The sequence below is a fragment of the Leopardus geoffroyi genome, chromosome B1, assembly GCF_018350155.1.
Source record: "Leopardus geoffroyi isolate Oge1 chromosome B1, O.geoffroyi_Oge1_pat1.0, whole genome shotgun sequence".
Classification (NCBI taxonomy): domain Eukaryota; kingdom Metazoa; phylum Chordata; class Mammalia; order Carnivora; family Felidae; genus Leopardus; species Leopardus geoffroyi.
Genome location: NC_059327.1, coordinates 126056005 through 126079136, shown reverse-complemented (window position 1 = coordinate 126079136; position 23132 = coordinate 126056005). Strand labels below are relative to the sequence as shown.

The 23132-nt window shown below is 37.8% G+C and overlaps 1 protein-coding gene across 12 annotated transcripts in view; it reads left to right on the top strand.

Moving 5' to 3' along the window:
* Positions 1 to 23132, top strand: part of BMPR1B (bone morphogenetic protein receptor type 1B) — a 144603-nt gene that overhangs the window by 111509 nt on the left and 9962 nt on the right. For all 12 annotated transcript variants that reach the window (XM_045472458.1, XM_045472413.1, XM_045472449.1 and 9 more), the window contains 4 exons: positions 5506 to 5602; positions 6704 to 6842; positions 10725 to 10917; positions 11726 to 12023. In XM_045472458.1, the coding sequence (XP_045328414.1) occupies positions 5506 to 5602; positions 6704 to 6842; positions 10725 to 10917; positions 11726 to 12023 (727 nt within the window). The remainder of the gene's footprint in view (positions 1 to 5505; positions 5603 to 6703; positions 6843 to 10724; positions 10918 to 11725; positions 12024 to 23132) is intronic.

Here is a 23132-nt window from a genome sequence, read left to right as displayed (position 1 = left end):
TTCTCCACATCACAGATAGATTGAATATATAATAGTGTCAAGAATGCAAAGATGAGTTACAGAATTTTCCTTCTAATACATATATTATGCCCATGGCAGTATGATCCAATGCATGAGTCTGAGCTAAATTTCTTGCTAGGGAGTAGCTCTAACATCTCTCGAAGTGTTCAGCTCCTAACTGTTTCTAGGTAGCTTTGTATATGAGACAGATGAAAGGAATTTAGAAATAATTAGTCCTTTTCTTTCTCACTGAACACAGTAATCTGGATATAAAAATGATGTCTTCAGAATCTAAAATACAGAGAATTAACTGGGGGTTGCTACAGGGGGAGGGAGTTGGGAGGGTGGGCAGAATAGCTGACCAAGATTAAGAGGCACAAACTTCCAGCTATGAAATATATAAGTCAGGGGCATGAAAAGTACAGCGTGGGAAATTTAGTCAATAATACTGTAATAACGTATGGTGTGCATGGTAATACACCTGTCCTCATAAGCATAGCTTAATATATAGAACTGCTGCATCACTATGTTGTACACCTGAAACTACTGGAACATTGCATGTCAACTGTACTTAAATTAAAAAAAATAAATAAATAATAAAATTACCATTAACAAAAATCTGTCTTAACCTGTTGTGCTACCAAGAAGTGTAATCGTAACTATTTTTATTCAGGAAAATAACTAGTAAATTATATCTTTGTTGTTATAGTCCATTTATTTCTAAATGTTACTATAAGAGAGAATCCCAATGTGAGATATAAGTAAGATACTTTTGCAGTATCCCTTGTTGACCAAAATCCTCTGACAAAAATATACTTTTCAGGCGCTTTGTGCTCTATGAATAGAAAGCTGTCTTTAATTTATCCATGATTATAATTTTGAGAGCCCAGGCAGAGATATCTTTGGGCAGTCTTATTTCCAAGATCTTTCCTAGCGACCTGGTTTTTTCTTCTATGTCTTATTGCAATTAGGAACCATCCTTTGGACTTAAAAAAAAAAAAAAAAAAAAAGGTCCTGCTGTTTTAAACAGTTACAAACTGCTTACTTATCAGAGAAAAAACAAGCAGTGACAGAATGCTATTTTGTTAAGAAACCACTGGTGATTCTTACTTGCTTCTAAGAGTGAACCAGACTTCCCTGGAGGATTCTCCGTTCTACTTCCTTGAGCAGTTGAAGTGACAGCACAGGTAAAACTCTGCTGCCCTAGAGAGAACTGTGTGCTCTGTTCCTTTCCTGATAGGAATCTGGAAGTGTTCGCTTTCCAAGACCCTGGCAGTGACTTGAATGTTTACATTGTTAATGCTCTGAGCACAGGTAATGGCAGATTAAAACATGACCAGCATGACCAACAGAAACAAAAGGTTTATTGATAAGGATCACCTGTTCGTGACAGAAGACAAGGAGGCTGCAGGGGATGGGGTTATTGGGGCAAAGAAAAGGAAAATGGGAGTAATGCTAGCTTTAGAAAGAAAGCACTTGATGGTTAAGGAAAAAAATCCCTTAGATCCTTTCTAGTCTCATTGCTCTCATAAATCAGAAATCTAATAAGATGGGTAATAAATACAGTGTTCTTACAGTTCAGAGTGTACTCTGCATTTGCATGGAAAGCAAAAGGCAGCAAGGCTGAGTTTCAGTACAATTAATCACTGGAATGAAAAAGTGTTCTGTGTGCATATACTGATAATACATTGTGCTTAAGTGGTTGGTTCTTCTCGTTTTAATTGAGTATCCGGCATTCTCTTGGTTTTCTGCAAGCTCAGGCTTTTTGCTCTTGTTATCCGTAAAATTGGAAACACATTTTAAACTAAGTTTCCAGGGACAGTGTTTGCATGTATATGTACCATGGCATTTGTACCTCTGCGTATGTATAAACACAGTGAATTGTGCTCTCACTGGAGTAGTGTTGTGCTCACCTCGGGTTTATTGTTGACTTTGCCCGTAACCTGGTGGAGGGAAATTTGCTACGCAATTCATTGTGTAAAAACCTTGGCCTCTTTGATTTGAAGAGTCCTCAAGTTATTTTCAAGATTTCCTAAGCACCACTTGCCAGACAGTGCATGTGCTACTTTATATAATTTCTGCTGGTGTTAAAGCCTAAATGGCTTTTTGGACCTGTCCTGCAGTGTGGGTCAGGTTCCTGAACATCTTACTCTCTGGACCGTTGGCAGTGTCTCTGAAGTTGTAAATACAAAACTGCATTTCTTTAATGGTGTCTTATTTAGTCTTTTCAGATGCAGACTGCTTCCATTAATATTTTATAAGTAGTGTAGATCATGAATAATTGTTCAGCGTATTTTAGGCTGATGACAAGATTATCAGCCTAGTATGAAGACCTGTGGATTATAGTTTATAACAAAAATCCAAATATTTCAAAGTAAGATTTATTTTCAATTTCTGTATTCATGTTAATTTCCTCATTTTGATAATTTTATTACCATTTTGTAAGACTTTGTCCTTGTCCTTAGGAAGTGCATTCTGAAGTGTTTATGGGTAGGACATTATGTCTGTAACTTCAGATGATCTTTACATTATACATACATATGAGTAAATAAGCATAAATATGAATACAAATATATATACATATTTATATATACATGTTATATATATATGTGTATATATATATGTGTATGTATGTGTATATGTATGTGTATGTGTGTATATATATATGTGTGTGTGTATATATGTGTATATATATATGTGTATATATGTGTATATATATGTGTGTATATATGTGTATATATATGTGTATGTATATATGTGTATGTATATATATATATATAAAGATGGACACACAGACACCTGTACTAAGAGAGCAAGACAATTATAAAACAGGTATGGTAAAATTTTAAAAATGGGAAATCTCTGTGAAGGACATATTTGAGTTCTTTGTCCTTACAGGTTTTATATAAGAGTGAAATTACTTCAAAATAATTAAAACATATGGTCACACTGATGGTGAAATATAAAGCTTTGTAATATTTTTTAAAGGACATTTTGACAATGTGTTTGGAAATCCTTGAAATATATATTGGTTGAATTAATAACTCTACTTCTGGGAATCTAGATTAAAGAAATCACCATTGACATCTGTCATGTGTACTTGTAAGAGTGTTCACAGGGTTTTGTGTATTTCAGCAAAGGTGTATTAGAGCAAAATCTTTATGGTCTTCTAAATATACAGCATCAGAAGATTGACTTCGTAAAAAAATTCTTTTCTTTTAAGATTTTTTTAAAGTTTATTTATTTTTGAGCACAAACAGGGAGGGGGGCAGAGAGAGAGGGAGACAGTCTGAAGCAGGCTCCTGGCTGAGCTGTCAGCACAGAGCCTGACGCGGGGCTCGAACCCACGAGCTGTGAGATCATGACCTGAGCTAAAGTTGGACACTCAACTGACTGAGCCACCCAGGTGCCCCAGAAGACTGACTTTCTAATCAGGATGTGCCTGCATATATACCATGCAGTGTTTAAAACTTATGTGGAGAAAATTTTTATTGTTTTTGAAAATATTCACAGTATTATTAACGATAGCAATCTAGTTCTGAAGCAACAGTGTTTTGTTTTGTTTTTTTCTCCAATTTTTCTCTATGGTAAAATACACCATAGAATTTACCATTGTAACTGCTTTTCAGTATACCATCCAGTGGTACTAAATATTTTTGTAATGTTATACAACCATCAACCTCATCCATCTCCATAGCTCTGTTCATCTTGTAAAACTGAAACTCTGTTCGCATTAAACATCAGCTTCCCCCAGCTCCTGGCAACCACCACCATTCTACTCTTTCTCTTTATGATTTTGACTCCTCTAAGTATCTCGTAGAAGTGGAATCATACACAATGTTTGTCTTTAAGTTACTGGCTTATTTCACTTGGTATAATGTCCTTACAATTCAGCAAGTTGTAGCATATATCGGAACACAATAAGGTCAAATAATATTCCGTGTATGTAAGCATATACCACAGTTTGCTCATCTTTTCACCTGTCAATGGACAGTTGGGTTTCTTCCACATTTTAGCTATTGTGAATAATGCTGCCACGGACAAGGGTGTATATAATGTCTTCTTGTGAAATATTTTGCTCATAAGCTTTTTTTTTCTGTTCACTGAAATGATACTGCAAAAGCATGTGTTAAATGCTAATAGTAATTTTCCTAAGTAATGAGATGATGGCAATTTTAGTTATTTCATTAGTTGGTGCTTTTTAGTTTTTATTCATGGACTATGTAATACTTTTAAGTGAAAAAAAAATGTTACATTGGGTGAGATAGGGTCCCCAGGCAAAACATTTAGGTAGCCATACAGTTAAAAGTATAGAGTGCAGTTGGAAAACCTCTTGTTCATAGCAACCAAAGTCATAAATTACAATAATACCCTTAAAAATTAAATAAAAGTAATCACTCTCTCAAGGGAGTATGGTCCCCATAGTAAGAACACTGCTAATTCTGTTACTACATAAGTGCACCTGGTTTTAGGTCAGTTTTCTCAAAATATGTTTCAGAGACTACTTGCGTATAAATCATCTGGGATGATTGTAAAAAAATAAAATACTTGGAACAAAAATCTCTGAGGTTACAGTCAGTAAATATGCGTTTCTATAAAGCTTTCCAAGTTTAAGAAATCATGCTGTAAGTAAATCTGATTTGTCAAGAGCTGGAGTTAAAACAACATGAATAATATTTAATAATTTGTTCTATAAAAGGATCACACAATAATTCTTTGAGTAGAACATACCCATTATTTTAAAATATGATGCAATTTATGGAAAATTTAGCAATGTAGTTTTGAAAGGCATCTTTGTTTGAAGTGGTACACATCATATCTTCTGTATTTGGCAACTTTTGAGGAATCCTGTTCCTTTGTATCCATCATAAGATGACTGTGTGTTTCACGTACAAAGAATATAGACCAATTTTTTTATCCAAATTCACGATATGGAACACTCCAGAAATCACACGAGAAAAGCCTGTAAACCCATCAGCTGGATCTGAAATAAAGATGAACTACCTACTTATATTTTGGGGGTATTGATCCATGTACATTCATTCATACTCTATACTTCTATTCTGTGTCAAGCCTATTCCTTCCAGAGAGGAAGAAATTCACGCTCTTGAAATAAATGCCTAGGTGAACAATGATTCACAGTTGTTGAACTTATTTAATTTGGAATACACACACACACACACATATATATATATATATATATTTTTTTATATATATATATTTATATATATATATTTATATATATATGTATTTACTATACAATTATATATTTATATATATTAATAAATACAAATATACAAACATATTAATACAAATACAGATATATATTAATACACACGTATATATTTACTATACAATATACAGTATTCTTATCAATTGGCAGATTAAAAGGATCTTTTATATCTTGTATATGGGGCTTAGCAAACGCTTTTAGGAAAGAGTTGCTTCCTAATTTTTAAGTAAAAATATTCTCCATATTATGGCTCTCTTTCTTTTTAATTTCAGATTTTGTTGATGGACCTATACACCACAAGGCCTTACTTATATCTGTAACTGTCTGTAGTTTGCTGTTGGTCCTTATTATTTTATTCTGTTACTTCAGGTAAGTTTCTGACATGTGGATGTAGAATTCTGAGTTTGAAATATGATCCTCATACGACTGTTCCACCTGTTATTTTTCGCCGTAGCTTTCTTTGACCGAATTAAATCTTAGATTTCCCTGATACTATCAGTTACTTTTGAAAATATTTGTCCTAATGAAGCTGTTAATAGATACCTTCTCATTTCTGTTTCAGACATCAAAGCCACCCAGATAAATTTCACCCTTAGGGAATTTAGGATAGTTAGGGAATTCAGGAGCTACTTGTTACTAAGGTTTGATCGTAAGTGAAGAAATGGCCATGTTGAACCTAGAATCATTCTAGTAATTCCTTTTTTCCCAAGTTAACAATTTTCCCTTAATACTGAAAAATTTTAAGCCACATTTTTATTAGTGATTCAGCTAAAATAAGCTTAGTTATTAAAGTTAAGTGAGAGTTACTTTTTGTTCACTAAGAACTTATTTTCTACTTTGTGAGATATCAAGGACCTTTAAATTTTTATCATTTGCTTTTTGTAACACTCATGTATGATACTGTTCTGCAAATAGGAGTTGATTCAAGTAAATTCATTTCTAATTGGAGGCATAATTATTGACAAGATGTTTCTAAAGTTTAAATTTCTTTCATTTGTCTGTATTATTGCTTTATACATTATCTTAGATGAAGTAGTTTTCTGTTATGTCTTTTGTAAACCCCAAATTTTCAGCTTTAATTAGGGACCTTAAGGGGAGAAATTTTAGGCAATGAGTATTGGAACCATAGAAAAATATTATTGAACCCCTGCTGGGAAATAGGCAGTTGAATGGAGAAGAAGAATTATAGATGGTTGAGACCAAGTAAAAACATGTAGCTTACTTAAAAAATAGGTTAGCAAAATAATTATGATTTCTATTTTGGAAATCATAACTAAGGGTAATAAATAGTAAGCATGTATCTTGTATTGGTAAAGAAGTACTAGCATTTATCATGTAAGGACAATAAATACTAAAATTTATCTTCTCTTGTGCTAAAATGAACTCTGCTGTGATGACTGTTTTGTTTGCAGTGTTTTACCCATCATTGCAATTCAGTATCTTAAATTATCTTCCTCTGTGCATCTTTAGGTATAAAAGACAAGAAACCAGGCCTCGGTACAGCATTGGGTTAGAACAGGACGAAACGTACATTCCTCCTGGAGAATCCCTGAGAGACTTAATTGAGCAGTCTCAAAGCTCAGGAAGTGGATCAGGCCTCCCTCTGCTGGTACGAGAAGAACATATCCTGAATTTAAAGGAAATGTCTGCTGAGAGGAAATGTCAATAAGTATGGGTTTCATTTTACTGAAACAGATAGGGTAGTGGACAAAGAGAAGCTCTACGCCATCAGTTAGACATCAGATCTCAGATGAAGGGCTTTCTGATAACATTTTGACATATTGGGGGTAAGGTGATTGTTTTTCAGTGTAAGTGTATGGTTACAATCCAGACCCTTAGACATTCTGATAAGGAGCAGATTAGAAAACATTTAAGTATGGAGCCATCTTCCCTCTGCTTTCAGTAAGGATAGTGTTACTGAACTTTGGCCTGGCTTTTGAAGGCAAAAGTATTACAACGAACTGGGATCTGAGTACTTCTCCAGGGGAAGAAGACTGCATTTCAGCTGGAGGGCTTATGTTTCAGGATGAAGTCCTGGCTTTTCCATTCATGAGAGGTATAATTTTCTGATAGTCAACAGCGCCAAACTTGAAGAAAACATACAATGAATCCAAGGCATTTGTTTTAATGAGAAAACATTTGATTCCTTTATAGACCATGCAAAAAGATTGTTGGGATAGAAAATAACAATTATATATATATATATATATATATATATATATATATGTCAAGAATTATAACTTTTTTGAGATATAAAAGCTATATATACTTAATGTATAAAAGTATATATTTCATGTATACGATTTGAAGAGTTTGGGGATAAGTATACATCTGTGAAACCATAACCCTAATTTATGCCATGAGCCTATTCATCATCTCCAAAAGTTTCCTCCTGCCCTCTTGTTATTTTGTTCTTGTTATTTTGTCTTGTTTATTTGTTGTTATTTTTTTAAATGTAAGAACATATAATGTAAGAACTACTGTCTTAGCAAATTAAAATTTTTTTAATGTTTATTTATTTTTGAGAAGAAAGAGTGCAAGCACAAGTAGAGGAAGAGAAGAGAGAGAGACACACACAGAATCTGAAGCAGGCGCCAGGCTCTGAGCTGTCTGCACAGAGCCCGATGTGGGGCTCGAACCCAAAAACCATGAGATCATGATCTGAGGCTGAGTCAGATGCTTAACTGACTGAGCCAGCCAGGCACCCTCTTAGCAAATTTTTAAGAATACAATACACTACTGTTAATTGTAGGCATTGTGCTGTGCAACAGATCTCCAGGGCTTACTTATTTTGCATAACTGAAACACTTTTTGATTAGTATGTCCTCTGCAGGTAATAGACCAGACAGAAGATAACTTGTGAGGTAGTCATTATGACCAAACTGATACTACTTAGGATGTAAATGTTTTTTTTTTACTGTAGAGGTTTTTATTATCAAATTTACTGTTTTTTTAATTGTTAGAATTTAACATGTAGCAGATACAGTTCTTATATTTTAAAATCTGTATATTATAATTTTTTAAAAGAAAAGTACAAATATGAAAATCCCCTTCAGTATTAATGAATCAGATGTTTATGCTCTTGGAACTGAAACCTATTTGTTTTCCAATGTTTTCCTCCTTAGAAGTTATAATAAATCTCAAAACTAAAGTACATTTTAAATTTCTGAATATAATTTAGTGACACTTTTTATCTTTGAGATAAGTTCCTATTCTTTCAAGCATTGCCAATTCCATTAGTACATTCATTAAATTACGAGAAGCTATATTATCGTTAGAAAAGAAGTGCATGCAAAACTGTTTATGTCAGAAAATGTTCTGTAGGTTTCCATACACAGTGCTCTGTCACATCTGTAAATTAAATACAAAATTTCTGTAATAAATGTGGGAAGTGTCCTCCCTAGTCAGTAATTTAACTATTTGCGGATTTGTCTCTCAGCTGCTTGGTGCTCTTGGTGCCGCTGTTCCCCCATTTAGAAGTGGAAATACATTGAACATTTCCTTGAATAGCATGTTTGAACTCTTCTGGAGAGTTCCTTATTTACTTCAGGCTGAGTGGCTTAATTGCATGTCAGCAATGCTTTAATTTTTCAATCCTTCTTTTAGAAAACAGCATTAAAAAACAGATTTTATCTTTTTTCCTAAAAGCTTCTAGTCTGATATGGGTGCTGTTAATGCCTCTGGCAATGGTTAGCATGACCTCTTGAATTAATAAAATCATCCATGATGCAAAAACAGAATGACCCTAGTTGGTAGACATCTCTGGTAGGCATAATGCCCCCCAAAATGTCCTAATCCCTGGAATCTGTTATTTTACCTGGCAAAGGGGACTTAAGGTTGCTAATCAGCTCACCTTGAGATGAGATTATTCTGGATTATCTGGGTGGACTCAGTTGTATTGGTCCTTAAAAGTGTAAACGTAAAAAGAAACATTTCAACTTTACTTGATACAAAGCACGTTTCTGCTAAGAATTCATTCCAGTTTTCTGGTCAGATCTTGTGAGAGTTTTGTGTTAGGTTCTTTATATATGCCTCCCAAATTATGTAAATTATCATCAGTACTTAGCCATTTCAGTCATGGAGTTCTTACAGTATTTTCATGTGAGTACAGATGGGCCGCAGATCATATGTAAAGAGACATTTAACCCTTAGACCACTTTCCTCTCATATTTTCTTTCTCTTTGTTTCTACTGCTCTCTCTAGTTCTTTAGAGCTCTCTTCAAGCTTAACTTCCTCTCCAGATCTAACCTGCTCTTTTTCTTCTACCTGTCCATGTTACATTTTCGACTGTGACAATTAACGGTTCCACTTCAGAGTATAATTTTCAAACAATTATTTGCTGCTTCCTTCTTTTTCATTTGTCTTCTGTTTCTTTACATATTTCATACAGTGTTCCGTGGCATTGTACGTCTGAAAATTCCTGTATCTGAAATCTGAAGGGGTTCAATCTACTTGGGTTGTTTTTCTTGACTCTTAATTTATAGTGGCTGTTTCTTTTGGTTTTAAGGAATTTATTCTGTGGGATCTTCTTTTCCTGTCTCCCTTCCTTCTCCCCCTTCATTTTCTTTCTTCCCTACCCACCTCGCCTTGGGAATTTCCTATATTTCTTTGCGAGGCCAATAATTCATTATAGTTTTTTTATTTCTTACATCTTACCACGATCGAGTTGTATGGTGGCAAGTGTTCCTTCAAGGTATCTAATAGCTGGCTGTAGTGGTGGGATGAAAAATATTCTGCAAGTGATTTTCTCTGGAGAGGATTTCTGTTTGTTCTTGTTGGGAGCCATGGGGTGCTACCAACCTCAGGCAAATTTAGTGTCACTCAGTGGTCCCAGCTTAATGCCAAAGCCCTAGGTTCAGTTTCTCTACTTTTAAAGGGGTCAGAGTTTAGATTCCAGATCGCAGTGCTCATGTTATTCTTCACCCAGACAGCAGCTTGGCTTTTGTATGTGCTAATGGTTACTGTTCCCTGCTCTGGTCTCAGCTCTTCCCTCCCTCCCCCTCCCCCGCCTCCTCCCTCTACCCTGACCTTCTTACCTGGAGATTTCCTTTATTTCTTTGTGTTCAACAATGCATTGCAATTGTGTTTCATTGTAATTTATCCAAGATCAAGTGTATGGTGGGTGAGTCCTTTCAGACTGTCCAGTATCCCGCTACAGTAGTGGGAGTGAAAAGTGTTTTTATTCTGCCAGTGACGGTGAACCATTCAGGTTTTTTTCCTCTATGAGAATGATAATAGGTAGAATGAAATATTTAATAATGTAGAAGCAATAATTCAAAAATTCAGAATCCATAATCAATCTCAAATACATTTAAAAGGGGACAGTATAAAATAATAAATAAATATAAATAATGTGTCTATATAAAGAAAACTACTGGCTAAATATATTTTGCATGCAGTAATTGTTTCTTCTCTGGAGGAGGAAAAAAAAAAGATTAAACAAATCTGTAGTGCTGCGAATACACTAACAGTGTGTTTTGGGATTTAACAGGTCCAAAGGACTATAGCTAAGCAGATTCAGATGGTGAAACAGATTGGAAAAGGTCGCTATGGGGAAGTTTGGATGGGAAAGTGGCGTGGCGAAAAGGTAGCTGTGAAAGTGTTCTTCACCACGGAGGAGGCCAGCTGGTTCCGAGAGACAGAAATATATCAGACAGTGTTGATGAGGCATGAAAACATTTTGGGTGAGTCGGTACAGCGGTATTCAGGGTTTCCTAGATTTCCTCTATTTTCTGTTAACATCTGCCTATTAACTCATCTGTCTAGACCTGTGATGAAATATATAGACATTTTCTTCTTGGCCTGAGCCCAAGAACGTCATAAGTTTCTACTGGGAGACCTCACAGGAGGAATGACTAAGCCACTTCTGTGAATGAATAGTGGGCTGGAAATGGAATACTCTCCAATAATTTTTTCTTCAGGGACAGGAAATGCAAATGTAATACCAGAATTTCTTAGGGTTTCTTAGGGATTTGAAGGAGCACATGTTTAAATGTTGTGAAAAGTTAGAGAAGTTTTATCTGCAGGGTGTGTGTGTGTGTGTGTGTGTGTGTGTGTGTGTGTGTATCCAGAGTTTATATTGAGAATTGATTTTTAAAACATTTTCTCAAGTTAGAAATAATGTACCTGCATCATCCAAGTTGGAAAGAGTATAAGCTAATATGGAGTGTAAGCCCTGACTCCAGACCTGTTTTGTAAACCGTGGCTTATATATACTATTTACTGTAATATAATAACATAAATATCAATGACTGACTAGAAAGGGCTCATGTTTTCAGGTACAAACGCTTAATGTTCCTCTACCTCTACTGTTTTGATGGCCTCTGGTTGGTATTCATAATTTAATACTGTCATAGGCATAACCACAAAGCTGAACGAAATACTAAACAAAGACACCTCTGTGACAAGGAATGATATTTGGGAATATGAATTATTCTTGATAGTATTCAGAAAACACTTGGCTTCAAACCTTTTTGTCTTTCTTCCTTTTAGGGTTCATTGCTGCAGATATCAAAGGGACAGGGTCTTGGACCCAGTTGTACCTAATTACAGACTATCATGAAAACGGTTCCCTCTATGACTATCTGAAGTCCACCACTCTAGATACAAAATCAATGCTGAAGTTAGCCTATTCTGCTGTCAGTGGCTTATGTCATTTACATACTGAAATCTTTAGTACCCAAGGCAAACCGGCAATCGCCCACCGAGATCTGAAAAGTAAGAACATCCTGGTGAAGAAAAACGGAACGTGCTGTATAGCTGACCTGGGCCTGGCCGTCAAATTTATTAGGTTAGTATTAAAGTGAATGAATACACTTTTTATGATTCTCTTCTATCCCTTTTTTATAGATTGTACATTCTGGCATTTGGTGCTGCTAGGAAATTTAGAGGAGGAACCTTCTTAATTTTGATGTTTCTTTGGAGGGACAAAGTAGAAACATTAATTTGAAGAAACACGTATTTGTGTCCTGTGGTTTCTGTGCTCCTCCGTGACCTGGCTTCTAGACAGTGTTTACATTAGGTTTGTAGCTGTCATGAAGCTCTTTAGAAAAGAGTACCTAATGTCTGGGATGATTTGGTGAGCATTCTGCATACGTTTGTAGGTAGGAAAAGGTTTTAGTAAAGATCTACATGTTATGTGGTGATAAAGGCCGTGTTTTTTTTTTTTTTTTTAATCTTATGGAAGAAAGATTGTTTGCATAGCTATTCCATGAGAAATGTTAGAAACTAACAAAGCACGGTCAGCATGCAGCACTACTGTACCATGACTTAGAGTGAATAACACATAAACCAACATGTGTCATAACACAGTGGTTTCAGACCGCTGGGGCTCCTTGGAGTGACAGCAGCAGCTTGTACAGAGTGGGGAGGAAGAGTACCCAGTAAGTGGGGCTCTATTTTGCCCCTAATCAGTGCAGCCTCTTTTATCTTGTAGATGATTTAGTTAGAAGAAGTGATTCCTTTGCTTTGAATACAAAACAGAATGAGTTTGCAAACTGCTGGCGTAGAGGGGTCATCATAGAACTAACTACCCTTTTAAAAACTCAATCTAGGCTTAGCCTTTATTAGTTCCTTGGATCCTCTCATGGATTTTTTTTCCCCCAAAGAAGACTTGATAGAATATGGAGGAGGGCACAGTGGAAAAGCCATGGAGATGATGAAATGTTTGGACAATAAAACTCATGAGAAAAGACTAATGGATTGGTATTTTTGTAAAGACTGAGGTGTGACTTAATAATAGGCCCCCAATACAGGAAGGTCTCCACCATTTGGAGGATGGTATTGAAGTTCTCACCTTTAAAATCAAAGCAGGAGGAAATTAAGAACCTCCTGATAACATGAAAAAAATCCCTTCTCTCTTCTGAATTCTTTTTTCTAATCTACAGCCTTTTTTAAGTCTCCTCTACCAAATCAATCAATCAATCAATCAATCAATCAATCAATCCTATGATGCTTCTCAAATTACCGGCCTCTCTTCGGTCCTCCCCTGTTAAATTTCTTGAGTTCCATAGAGTAATCTGCTTGCAGAATCCAGTAATTCACAATGTCTTGTGTGATTTTGTGTCTTCTCCCTTCTCTCCTGAGCTCCTGTTTTAAGGGGTACCTTTGATCTTTGTCACCAGAAGCCTTTCTTATTGTCATTCCACTGTCCACAGTGTGCAAACCTTTCTTCCTGCTATTTTCTTGATGTGCCTTTATTCCACGTTCATTTTCTTTGTCTGTGGGTTCTGTTCTTGGTCTGTCTCTTACATATTTCCCCCCACTGCTAGATTTCCTGCTGATACCTGCTTTCCTTTCTAGTTCTCAGTTGTGGTTGATCCATTCTAAAATGTGTGGTGCCTGACATTTCCTTTGTTCCTTCAGTTTTTGGTTTGCTCAGTTGAATGGATTCTCTCCCCATGATATTCCCACTAGGACTGAATCCCGTTTGGGTCCTCTACCATTTTTCTAGATTCTGGAGTGAAGCACTTTGTAGTTTTTGTAGTCTTTGTCTTTCCTATTTTCCATTTTTTTTTCCCTACATGCTGCTGCCAGATTTATTTTCTTGAAACATAATTTTGGACAGCATAATAATTTCATGGTTTCCCATAGCTTTGGGTTCAACTGTAGTTTATATTCTGAATGCTTCATTCTTTCTCACACCTTCAGGTGTTTTTATCTTTACCTGAGTGCCCAGCATCTCCTCTTCTGTTTGCATAACTACTACTTATCTTTGCAGTTTATTTCTTTGGGACACCTCTTATTATTCCCTTAAGTCTGACTTTTAGTTAGTCTTCTGCCCTCCTGTGTGACCCTGTGCATGCTGTCATGACATTTCTCATACTCGTGTGCAATACTCATGGACTACTTGTCTGTTATTCCCAATGAAGACTAAGCTCCATGAAGGTAGATACCATGTTTTTTTCCTCAAATTTACATCCCTACCGCCTTTCCTTGGTGCCCATTACACAGGTGTTGCTCCCAAATTTTGTATTAATGGACACGTGCACAATACCTCGTGAACTACAGGTTGAAGAAAAAAAGCATCTGTTCTTGGCTCCAGAGGTCCTACACACTCTGGATTAAATCTACTTTCCTGGTTGGTGTTTTTTTTTTTTTTTTAATGTTTAGTTATTTTTGAGAGAGAGAGAAATAGAATGGGGGAGGGGCAGAGGGAGAGGGGGGTAGAGGATCTGAAATGGGCTCTGTGCTATCAGTATGGAGCCTGATGTGGGTCTTCAACTCATGAACCATGAGATCATAACCTGAGCCAAAGTCGGATGCTCAACCCAGTGAGCCACCCAGGTGCCCCTACCTTCCTTGTTTTACGTCCTGCAAACCCTCCAGTTTGTATGTGTGCTTTTGCAAAACTGATGTATTTGTTTTCTCCATATGTACTGCATGTTTACTGTGCCTTGCATAGTTTCCAGTCTGAAATGCCCCTGCTTCTTCGTGTACCTTAATCCGGTCTCAGAGCTGCCTTTAAGTCACTTTACGCATCCTCTAGCTAGGAATAATGACATCATCTTCTCTACTCCCTGGTAATTTCCCAGCCCTTGTCTGCCTGATAGTATAAGTATATTAGTACCTGCCTCATCTTGCCTACTTGTCACTGGGCATCTTGAGAGCAGGATCCGTGCCAGATTAATTAATGTATTTCCCATTTGACATGACATAGTGAATTATTCGTTGTAGGTATTCCAACATTGTTTTGAAGCAATACATCTTGGCAGTATCAGAGTAATTGAGGGCTTTTCTTCTCTGTAGATCTTAAAATAGGCAAGAAAAGTGAGTGTTATATTTCTGAAACTCAGCTCTGCTAATATAAGGAGAATGAACTAAATGATCTTTCAAATTTCATGTGAACCCTGATTCCAGGAAGCAGAGGGGAGTGCTTTAAGGGATAATTCAGAGCTCTGTTTGGCATATATTGACTTGTTCATCAAGAGAGGAAGGCTTGAGGACACTGGCTCAGCTGTGAAACCGTGGCTGTTGGAGGCACAAATCTCATGGCTAGAGCAGTTGTGGGACCATTTACTTTTCTGGACCTCAGTTTCCTTCCATTAAATGGAGGCTGCATTGGATAATTTCAGAGGTCCTTTTCACATTTTATTTTCTGTATTTCAAAGGAACTTTGCTCTTCTCAATTTTTGAGCTTTACTTTTAAACCTTGCTTTATATATTTCTTTGGTTTCTGCTCTTTTCCTGATTTTCCTATTTTGGGGGCACGTGCACACACAGAGATCGTTAGAGATCTTATTACAAGTGGGGTCAAAGGTAACCCAGTGTGGAGTTCTCAGACTTCAAAAGTGAACTTCCTGTGAGAATTTAATCTTTACCATGGTCTCTACATGGTAAGTGTTCTCTCAGGCTTTTAAGTAATTTCTGGGAGGTTCCCAGGGAAGTTGAGAGCCACAGAGAGAGTGGACTATGCTTCAGAGATTTCCTGCTCATATAATTTTTTTTAGGCTGTATTCATTTTTTTTTCATGCACTCTCTTGAAAATGACGTAAGTGCTGATGTATTTCTTGCCCAACAGAGACTTAATCCAGGTGATGCTGAAGCAGACATCATCGTAACCCCAAATCTCTCTTGGGAGGACAAAACAATGAAATCCCTTAAAGGAACTTATCAATCTTTTCACTTTTTACTTTGGAGGATCAAGCAACCCCACTGGTCCTTCAGTGTCAGAATAATATATTTTCTTAGGGGAAAAAAATCCTGGTTTAGAACTTCTCTGCTATTAAATTTTAAATAGAAAAACTACAATGGAGATCGGTCTGTAACATGTATCTCCCAACTGATAATTGTCAACTTGTCCAAATGCAAAGGAGGTGGAGTGACCCAGCCCAGGGGGCACTGCATTTCCTCTGCGTCCTTCTGATGCCATTAGCACTAACCCTGCCTCTGGTTTGTGTACTTAGTGGTATATTTAAAAAGTGGCATGCCTAAATGACTCGCTGGAATCCGAGAACTCCGCTGATTAGTGGCAGAATCCCCGCTCTCTGTCAGAGTTTTGCAGCCATGTCCATCCTCTTTTTGAAGGGTTTTTAGCTTGAAAGTTCTGTTGCTCAGAAATCCTGAGATGTCTCAGGATTTAATTGTAGAAGCATGGAGTCTTTTTGAAAGTGCAGCAGAAAACTCTCCTCATTGGTTAGCATCTGACTGGGCAGAGTTCAGCGTGGCCGGCCAGCACCACTGTTACCTACCAGATGCTGTAGGAAACACCCAGGGATGTGCACAGCCCCTTCCTCTGAAGGCTCAGGAGGGTCTTTCATGTGTTGGGAGGCTGCTTCTGTCTTCCTACCAGGAGGTTCTGGAGGCTCTACTATGTTTCCCGTGTGGTTAATTTCAGATGTCATTTGCAAGCCTCAAGCAAACCATTGGCTTCCCTTATATGTCTTATGCCTCCTGCCCTTCTTTCATTGTTCTTGGAAGTTCAGTTCTTCTTGTTTATTTATTGTTTCAGAGTAGTTTCTTTTTCTTCTTTTGAATTCAGATCCAAGTTAGTTAGCATATAGTACAATAATGGTTTCAGGAGTAGCCTTAGGGATTCATCACTTACATGCAACACGCAGTGCTCATCCCCACAAGTGCCCTCCTTCATGCCCATCACCCATCTAGCCCATCTTCCCCCACCGCCCCCCAGCAACCCTCAGTTTGTTCTCTGTATTTAAGAGTCTCTTATGGTTTGCCTCCCTCTCTGTTTTTATCTTATTTTTGCTTCCTTTCCCATTTGTTCATCTGTTTTGTTTCCTGAATTCCAGCTATGAGTGAAGTCCTACGGTATTTATCTTTCTCTGGCTGACTTATTTCACTTAGCATAATACACTCTAGTTCCATCCATGTTTTGCAAATGGCAAGATTTCGTTCTTTTTTGATCACTGAATTCTTATTTTTTAAACTCCTTTTTAGATTATTAAAGGTATGCTATGTTTGCTTCTCTTCCTTCTCTATTACCTTTTTATCTCCCTTCTCCCTGTCTCCTTCTTTCATCTCTCTGTTTTAGACACCAGCCACACCCAGCAGAAGACTGCCTGCGTGTGACCAAAGGCTTCATGAGCCACAGCCACCTGGTTGGAGCTAACATCTTGATTCCCCAAGCTGGTTTCTCATGGCCACAGTGGGATCTTCATGTCTTTCGTGCACCTCTCCCTTCAGCCGATGGTACAGGGGGAATGTGCACTGTGCCGAACCTGTGGCTTTTTCCTTTACCCAACTCTTCTTGCAAGAATTCCTGCTATGTGTTTATAATTGGGAGGTTTAATGAACCTGAAAAACAGTTAACCCAAAACAAGGTTAAGGCGAAGACTGTGTTTTTAAAAATCTGCTTTATTATACTCTGCCACCAAAATAAAAATCTTTTGCCTACCCCTCCTCTGGTGCATCATGGCTGACAGTGTAAGTCGTGCCCTATTCCCCAGTCCCATGCTTTGCCCAGGCTCATCCTCCAGCTGTCTCTGACTCCTTGCTGGAGGCTCCACTTTGAGCCTCTCTGCATTCACAGGAGCTCCACAGTTCCCTCTGCTGGTTACTTTAAGAACAGTGCGCACGTGCCACTCTGGGTACCAGGGCCAGACCCAGAGGGCCACATACGCAGTAGGGAGCGGCACTGTCCATAGACAATAAAACCAATTAAAATCGTCACCGTGCGCCCAAGGTTCTAAACCATGTCAGTAATGAAATCTGTCTCCCAGCAGGTCCTATTGCTTCTGCCATGTGCCTACTTCATCAGCCCTCCTTGTTACCTTCAGAAGAGGAAAATCTTAGTATTGTATCCTTTCATTGCCTTCTCTTCCCTTCTCTGGCTGCCATTGTCTCACACTGTCAGTGTGCCTTGCTGCCCTCTCCCTGCCTAAAGCAGTTGCCTTGAGAACTCTCGATCACTTTGTATCCCCGTTGGATGAGAAGGAGCCACCGAGAGTGTTCGAATGCTGGAAGGTTTGGTCTCCTCTGTAGACCTCTTACACCACCATGCTGCCACTTTCTTTATCCTACCACTGTCATCCAAATGATTTTGGTCAGAAATAGGAAGTTTGTTTTCATGCCTCTTTATGTAGTCCTAGCTGAGGGCATCCTACATTTTGAGAATCAAATAAAATTACACTTCATCAGCCCTAATCCTACTTAATACAGTAGGGAACTCGGTTTCATTCAAGCGCATCTGGGGACCCTAAGGAACTGTTTTCCTCTCTGTCCTATCAGCCTTATATCTTTGATATATGTTCTATATATATGTTTGCTATACCTCCACATAATATAGTAGCTGATTCTTTTCTTTGCCAAACACCATCAACTCAAGGTTGAAGAGAGCTTTGCTGAGATACATTGTAGGGCACTGTGTAAAATTTAGTCATAAAATTCATGCCACCAGAACATTTTCCCGATCTTTGTTTCCTACAGAAGCTTAACATCTTGTCATGACTCTAGGTCAGAGGGGAGAACCCTTTTTCTCCCTAATTGACTTGCCTCTTTACCCCCAACCTCCCAAATTACTGTTTATTTGTTATTCAGAAAATTTTAGGTGTTTTTATTTAATCCTGTCCCAGCCCACTGTCCCTAAAGTTCATAAAGAAAAATATCCAGTAAAGTAAGATTCTAAAACAATTTTTTTTTCCTGGAGAGGAAGTTGCCTGACAACCCTTAATTTATTTTGTTCAAAAAAGATATATATATATATATATATATATTTAGATATATTTTTTTAAGTTTATTTATTTTGAGAGAGAGAAGGAGAGAGACAGCGTGTGCACACATAAGTGGGGGAGGGGCTGAGCGAGAGGGAGAGAAAGAAAGAATCCCAAACAGGCTCTGAGCTGTCAGTGCAGAGCCTGATGTGGGGCTCGATCCCATGAACTGTAAGATCATGACCTGAGCCAAAATCAAGAGTAGGATGCTTAACCCACTGAGCCACCCAGGTGCCTCATTCAAATTATATTTTTATGTTTTTTTACATTCTACTTAAGCCTGTATCACACTGGTACATTAACAGGGATGAAAGCCAATGTTGGATCTAGTAGAAGGATTAATTATTAAAGTGTAAGTAAAAATATCTACCCCTGTAGTTCTCTAAACCCAATCTTTCAGTTATGAGCCCTTTGTGCAAATATTTCTAACTCTTCTCCATTGGAAGGCAGGAGAGATCATGTTTTCCTCTACAGTGAATGTGGCACCCATGTTTTTGATGGAATGTTTTTGGTTTTTCCTGGTAGAAACTCATCTTCTCTACTTTGGTCCACTTTTGCTCTTCAGAGCCTTATGTTTCCAACCTATCACTTAATCCTTGAAAGGTACGTTTTTCTTGTTCCTTACCCTGCTGAATTCTTTTCCTTTATAATATATTTAATTAAAATATATTTATATATGCAGAAAAGTATAAAAAATAATAAGGCACTCATGTAACAATTGTTATAATGTTAACAAAGTTAACAAGTTGCCTTATTTTTATCTGGTCTTTTTTTTTTTTTTTTAATGCAATGTTGAAGATAGCCCTTTGCATTCTGCTCCCTATTTTATTCCCCTTTACCCGACCCGGAAGTAGCTAGTATCCTGAAGTTGGTATTTATCTTTGCTCTGAGTGATTTTATGATTTGACCACATGTACGTGTGGCCGCTGCAGCACAGAGGATTCTTTTGTGCATTTAGAGTTCGTTTCTCCGACTCTGCCCTCCTTGTACAGTATCTGTCTTTTCTCATGAACTGCCCCTTCATGGAAAAGGAAGCCAGGGAAAGCTGAAGGCGCCCTGACCTTTCCTGTTTCCTTCTTCCTCCTTGACCCCTTCCTTCAGTTACTTTATCCCCTATTCTTACATGCTCTGCACCATCGAACTCTACTTATGGCCTCTTTTTCTTCCTTTATTCTCGGTCCCCCAGCGTCAATATCCCTGGCTTCTATTTTTGGTCTTGAAGATGAACAAACTTACTTTTTCTCTTCCCTAATTTGGGAGCAGCTAAGATAACGTTACTGAAAACCTGAGAGAGAGCTGCAGTTTAATTACTTTCCAATATAGAAACACTCCTGAGCGAAGAGGGGCTGGAGCTATATATGTCTTGGAGGGTCTGCCCCTTTATAATGTCTGATATGAAGTACTTATAATTGGCGTGTTTGTCATTTAAGTGTAGTGCTGAAGGCATTTGCCATTAGGTTAACAGTAATCTTTTACAACGTTACTTTGCTTAACAAAATTTTATTTAACCTCTTAGATATTGGTAATGTCTCATTTTATGGTCTATATACAACAGAGATTTTTTTTTTATTTTTAATGTTTATTTTTGAGAGAAAGAAAGAGAGAGAGCATGAGCAGGGGAGGGCAGAGAGAGAGAGAGGAAGACCCACAATGTGAAGCAGGCTCCAGGCTCCGAGCTGTCAGAACAGAGCTCAATGCGGGCTTGAACTCACGGTCTGTGAGATCATGACCTGAGCTGAAGTCGGACGCTCAACCAACTGAGCCACCCAGGTGCCACAGAGATTTTTTTATATTTCTCTTTAAAGTATCTATAGCAAAGTTTACAGTAGACTGGCCTTTTCTTTCTTTCAGTTAAAGTGTATTATTTACCAACCATGTGCACAGCCCATTGTGAATGGAGAGGGATCAGGACAATTCTCTTTAGGGCTATGAAATGATTATGGTAGATATTTAGGGCTCAAGGAGTTTACACTTTTAGGTTGGAAGACAGATACTTATTCAGATATTCTGAGGGAGGGTATCTATTCACAAACTACTAGGGAAACACGAAGGGTGGGGAAAGGAAAGAAGAGAGGGGACAGTCGTGCCAAGCCTGCACATTTTTTGGGAATCTGACGGACCAACCAAATCCTTGATTGTATGTTTGTTCAGTGTTTGAGGGAATGAGAGTGTAGAGATGAACTCTGTGTAGTCTGCCTATCAGAAATCTTAATTCTGTCATCAAGTGACTATTACCTTTCAGTTTACAATAGATTGTCTCCATGTCAGACATTCTGTTAGCCCTTCCTGACCTAGCAAATCTAAATAAAACACAAGAAGCTAAGAGTAAGAATGGGAAGGAGTTGCCTAAAATCTTTATCAAGTGTGGTCACAGTATATCTTTGGCCCAGATACACTCTTGTGGGGCCCATGATAAGACCGGTCTTGATTTCGTCTCCCAGTCCATGTTCTGGAATATAATTTAGGCCCTTTACCAGTTTCTTTCCATCTGCCAGCCCCCATGTTTGTTTCTTTGTATAGAAACCAGAATTCTCTACCCAGGCCCACCACTGTCTTCCTCTAATGATTCAAAATCAGAAATTAGAACACATTAATGAAGTACCTACTGTGTGCTCACAGAAGAGATGTCAGTATAATTAAAAGTGGAATTTTTGTGGCATCTTTGAAATCTGATATTTTTCATTTTATCATTAAGCTGCTTCTTGGCTCACTTTCTTCCAAGTCTGTATTACAGACTAATATATATTATATAACATATATATATATATGCATGTATATATATTATACATGCATGTATACATGCATGCATGTAAATTTATTTATTTTCATTTTTAAAAATTTACACTTTAAGTTTTATTTTAAAAACAAACAGGCTTTCTCAGAGCAGTAGCTCCTAGAAGATCCTGAGGGGCCTAATGAGAATACTGGTGGCCCATCTGTTGCAATAGCTTTATATTAAGGCTTTTAGCTGGAAATGAATTTAAAATGGTTCTAAGGATGAAGCTTTATGCGTTTTAGTAAATGTTAACAGTTTGGAGATCTGCAGAGAGACATCTGCCACCCTTTAAATTTTCCCAAGTGACACTGCATAGTTTCTGTTGTAGACAGTAAAGATGGAGGCAGGGAGATCAAAGCCACAGGTTCTTCCCGAAAGCCAGTAGTGTTTGGGCAAGTTTGGCGTTATTGCCTGTGACCCAGCCTGATAAATGTGATATTTGCTCTGTGTAACTTCCTCGTGGAGGAGAAATAACACGTAGCTGCTAGAGAGTCAGTGGAGTGTGATGAAAAGGAGAACACGTTCCCTAGGAATTAGGAGATAGCCGGGTTTAGCCGCGATCCCCCCGCAAACGGCAGTTTTAACAATGACTTTTTGTGTCTTTTCTGTTTAATAGTTTCTTCACCCAAACTGGGGTTTATTGCTCTTCCTAGCTCCACTAGTGTCTGCTGAGAGAATACTTGTTAACCTCTGATACATGCTTCGGACTGTGCTGGTCGCGATTTTACATACCTCGTCTTGGTTAGTTGTCAGCCTATCGAGCAATAGTAGTTTCACTTTACACATCTCCATTCAGAACTCGGACTGCAGCTCTCAGCGCTGAGGCAGTGGTTCCCAAGTGCCATTCTACAGATTGGTGTCCACGCATCGTGAATTTTCTCCCAGTCTATGGGAAATCAGGATGAATGGATCGCATCCTGAAATTTTCATTCACCTACTGATACTATGTTCAGTTATTCCTTTCCTCCTTTTAGTAAGAAGTACATGTTGTAGATCCTGCTTATCAGAGTAAAACATTTTCAGGTCTTTGTTGGTTCTCTTCCTCCCTCATTTTTTAACTTGTTTGCACCTCTAAAAACCTCGCAACACTTGGTTTTAAAAATACTGTCTCAAACGAACCACCTTGGCATGTGCTCATGCCAATTTTCAGAGCAAAGCTATTAAAATATGAAGGGGAAGAAGATATTTTTAGGCATTTTTAATAGATATATAGCAATTATTCCGAGTGTAAATTTGATCCACTGGCAATGCAACCTTGTATGTCGTAGCTTCACCCATCTTCGTTGGGTTTTTATGTGTGAATATATAATACAACTCCTGGCAAAACATATGTTTCAGGGAAATGTTATTCTGTGAAAGGCTATCCCTTCCCACCTTTCGCTAAAACCCTGTTCAGGAATCCCTTCAACTTGTCATTTGTTGGTCCTGCTCAGTGCTGATAGGGCTTTGCTTTCCT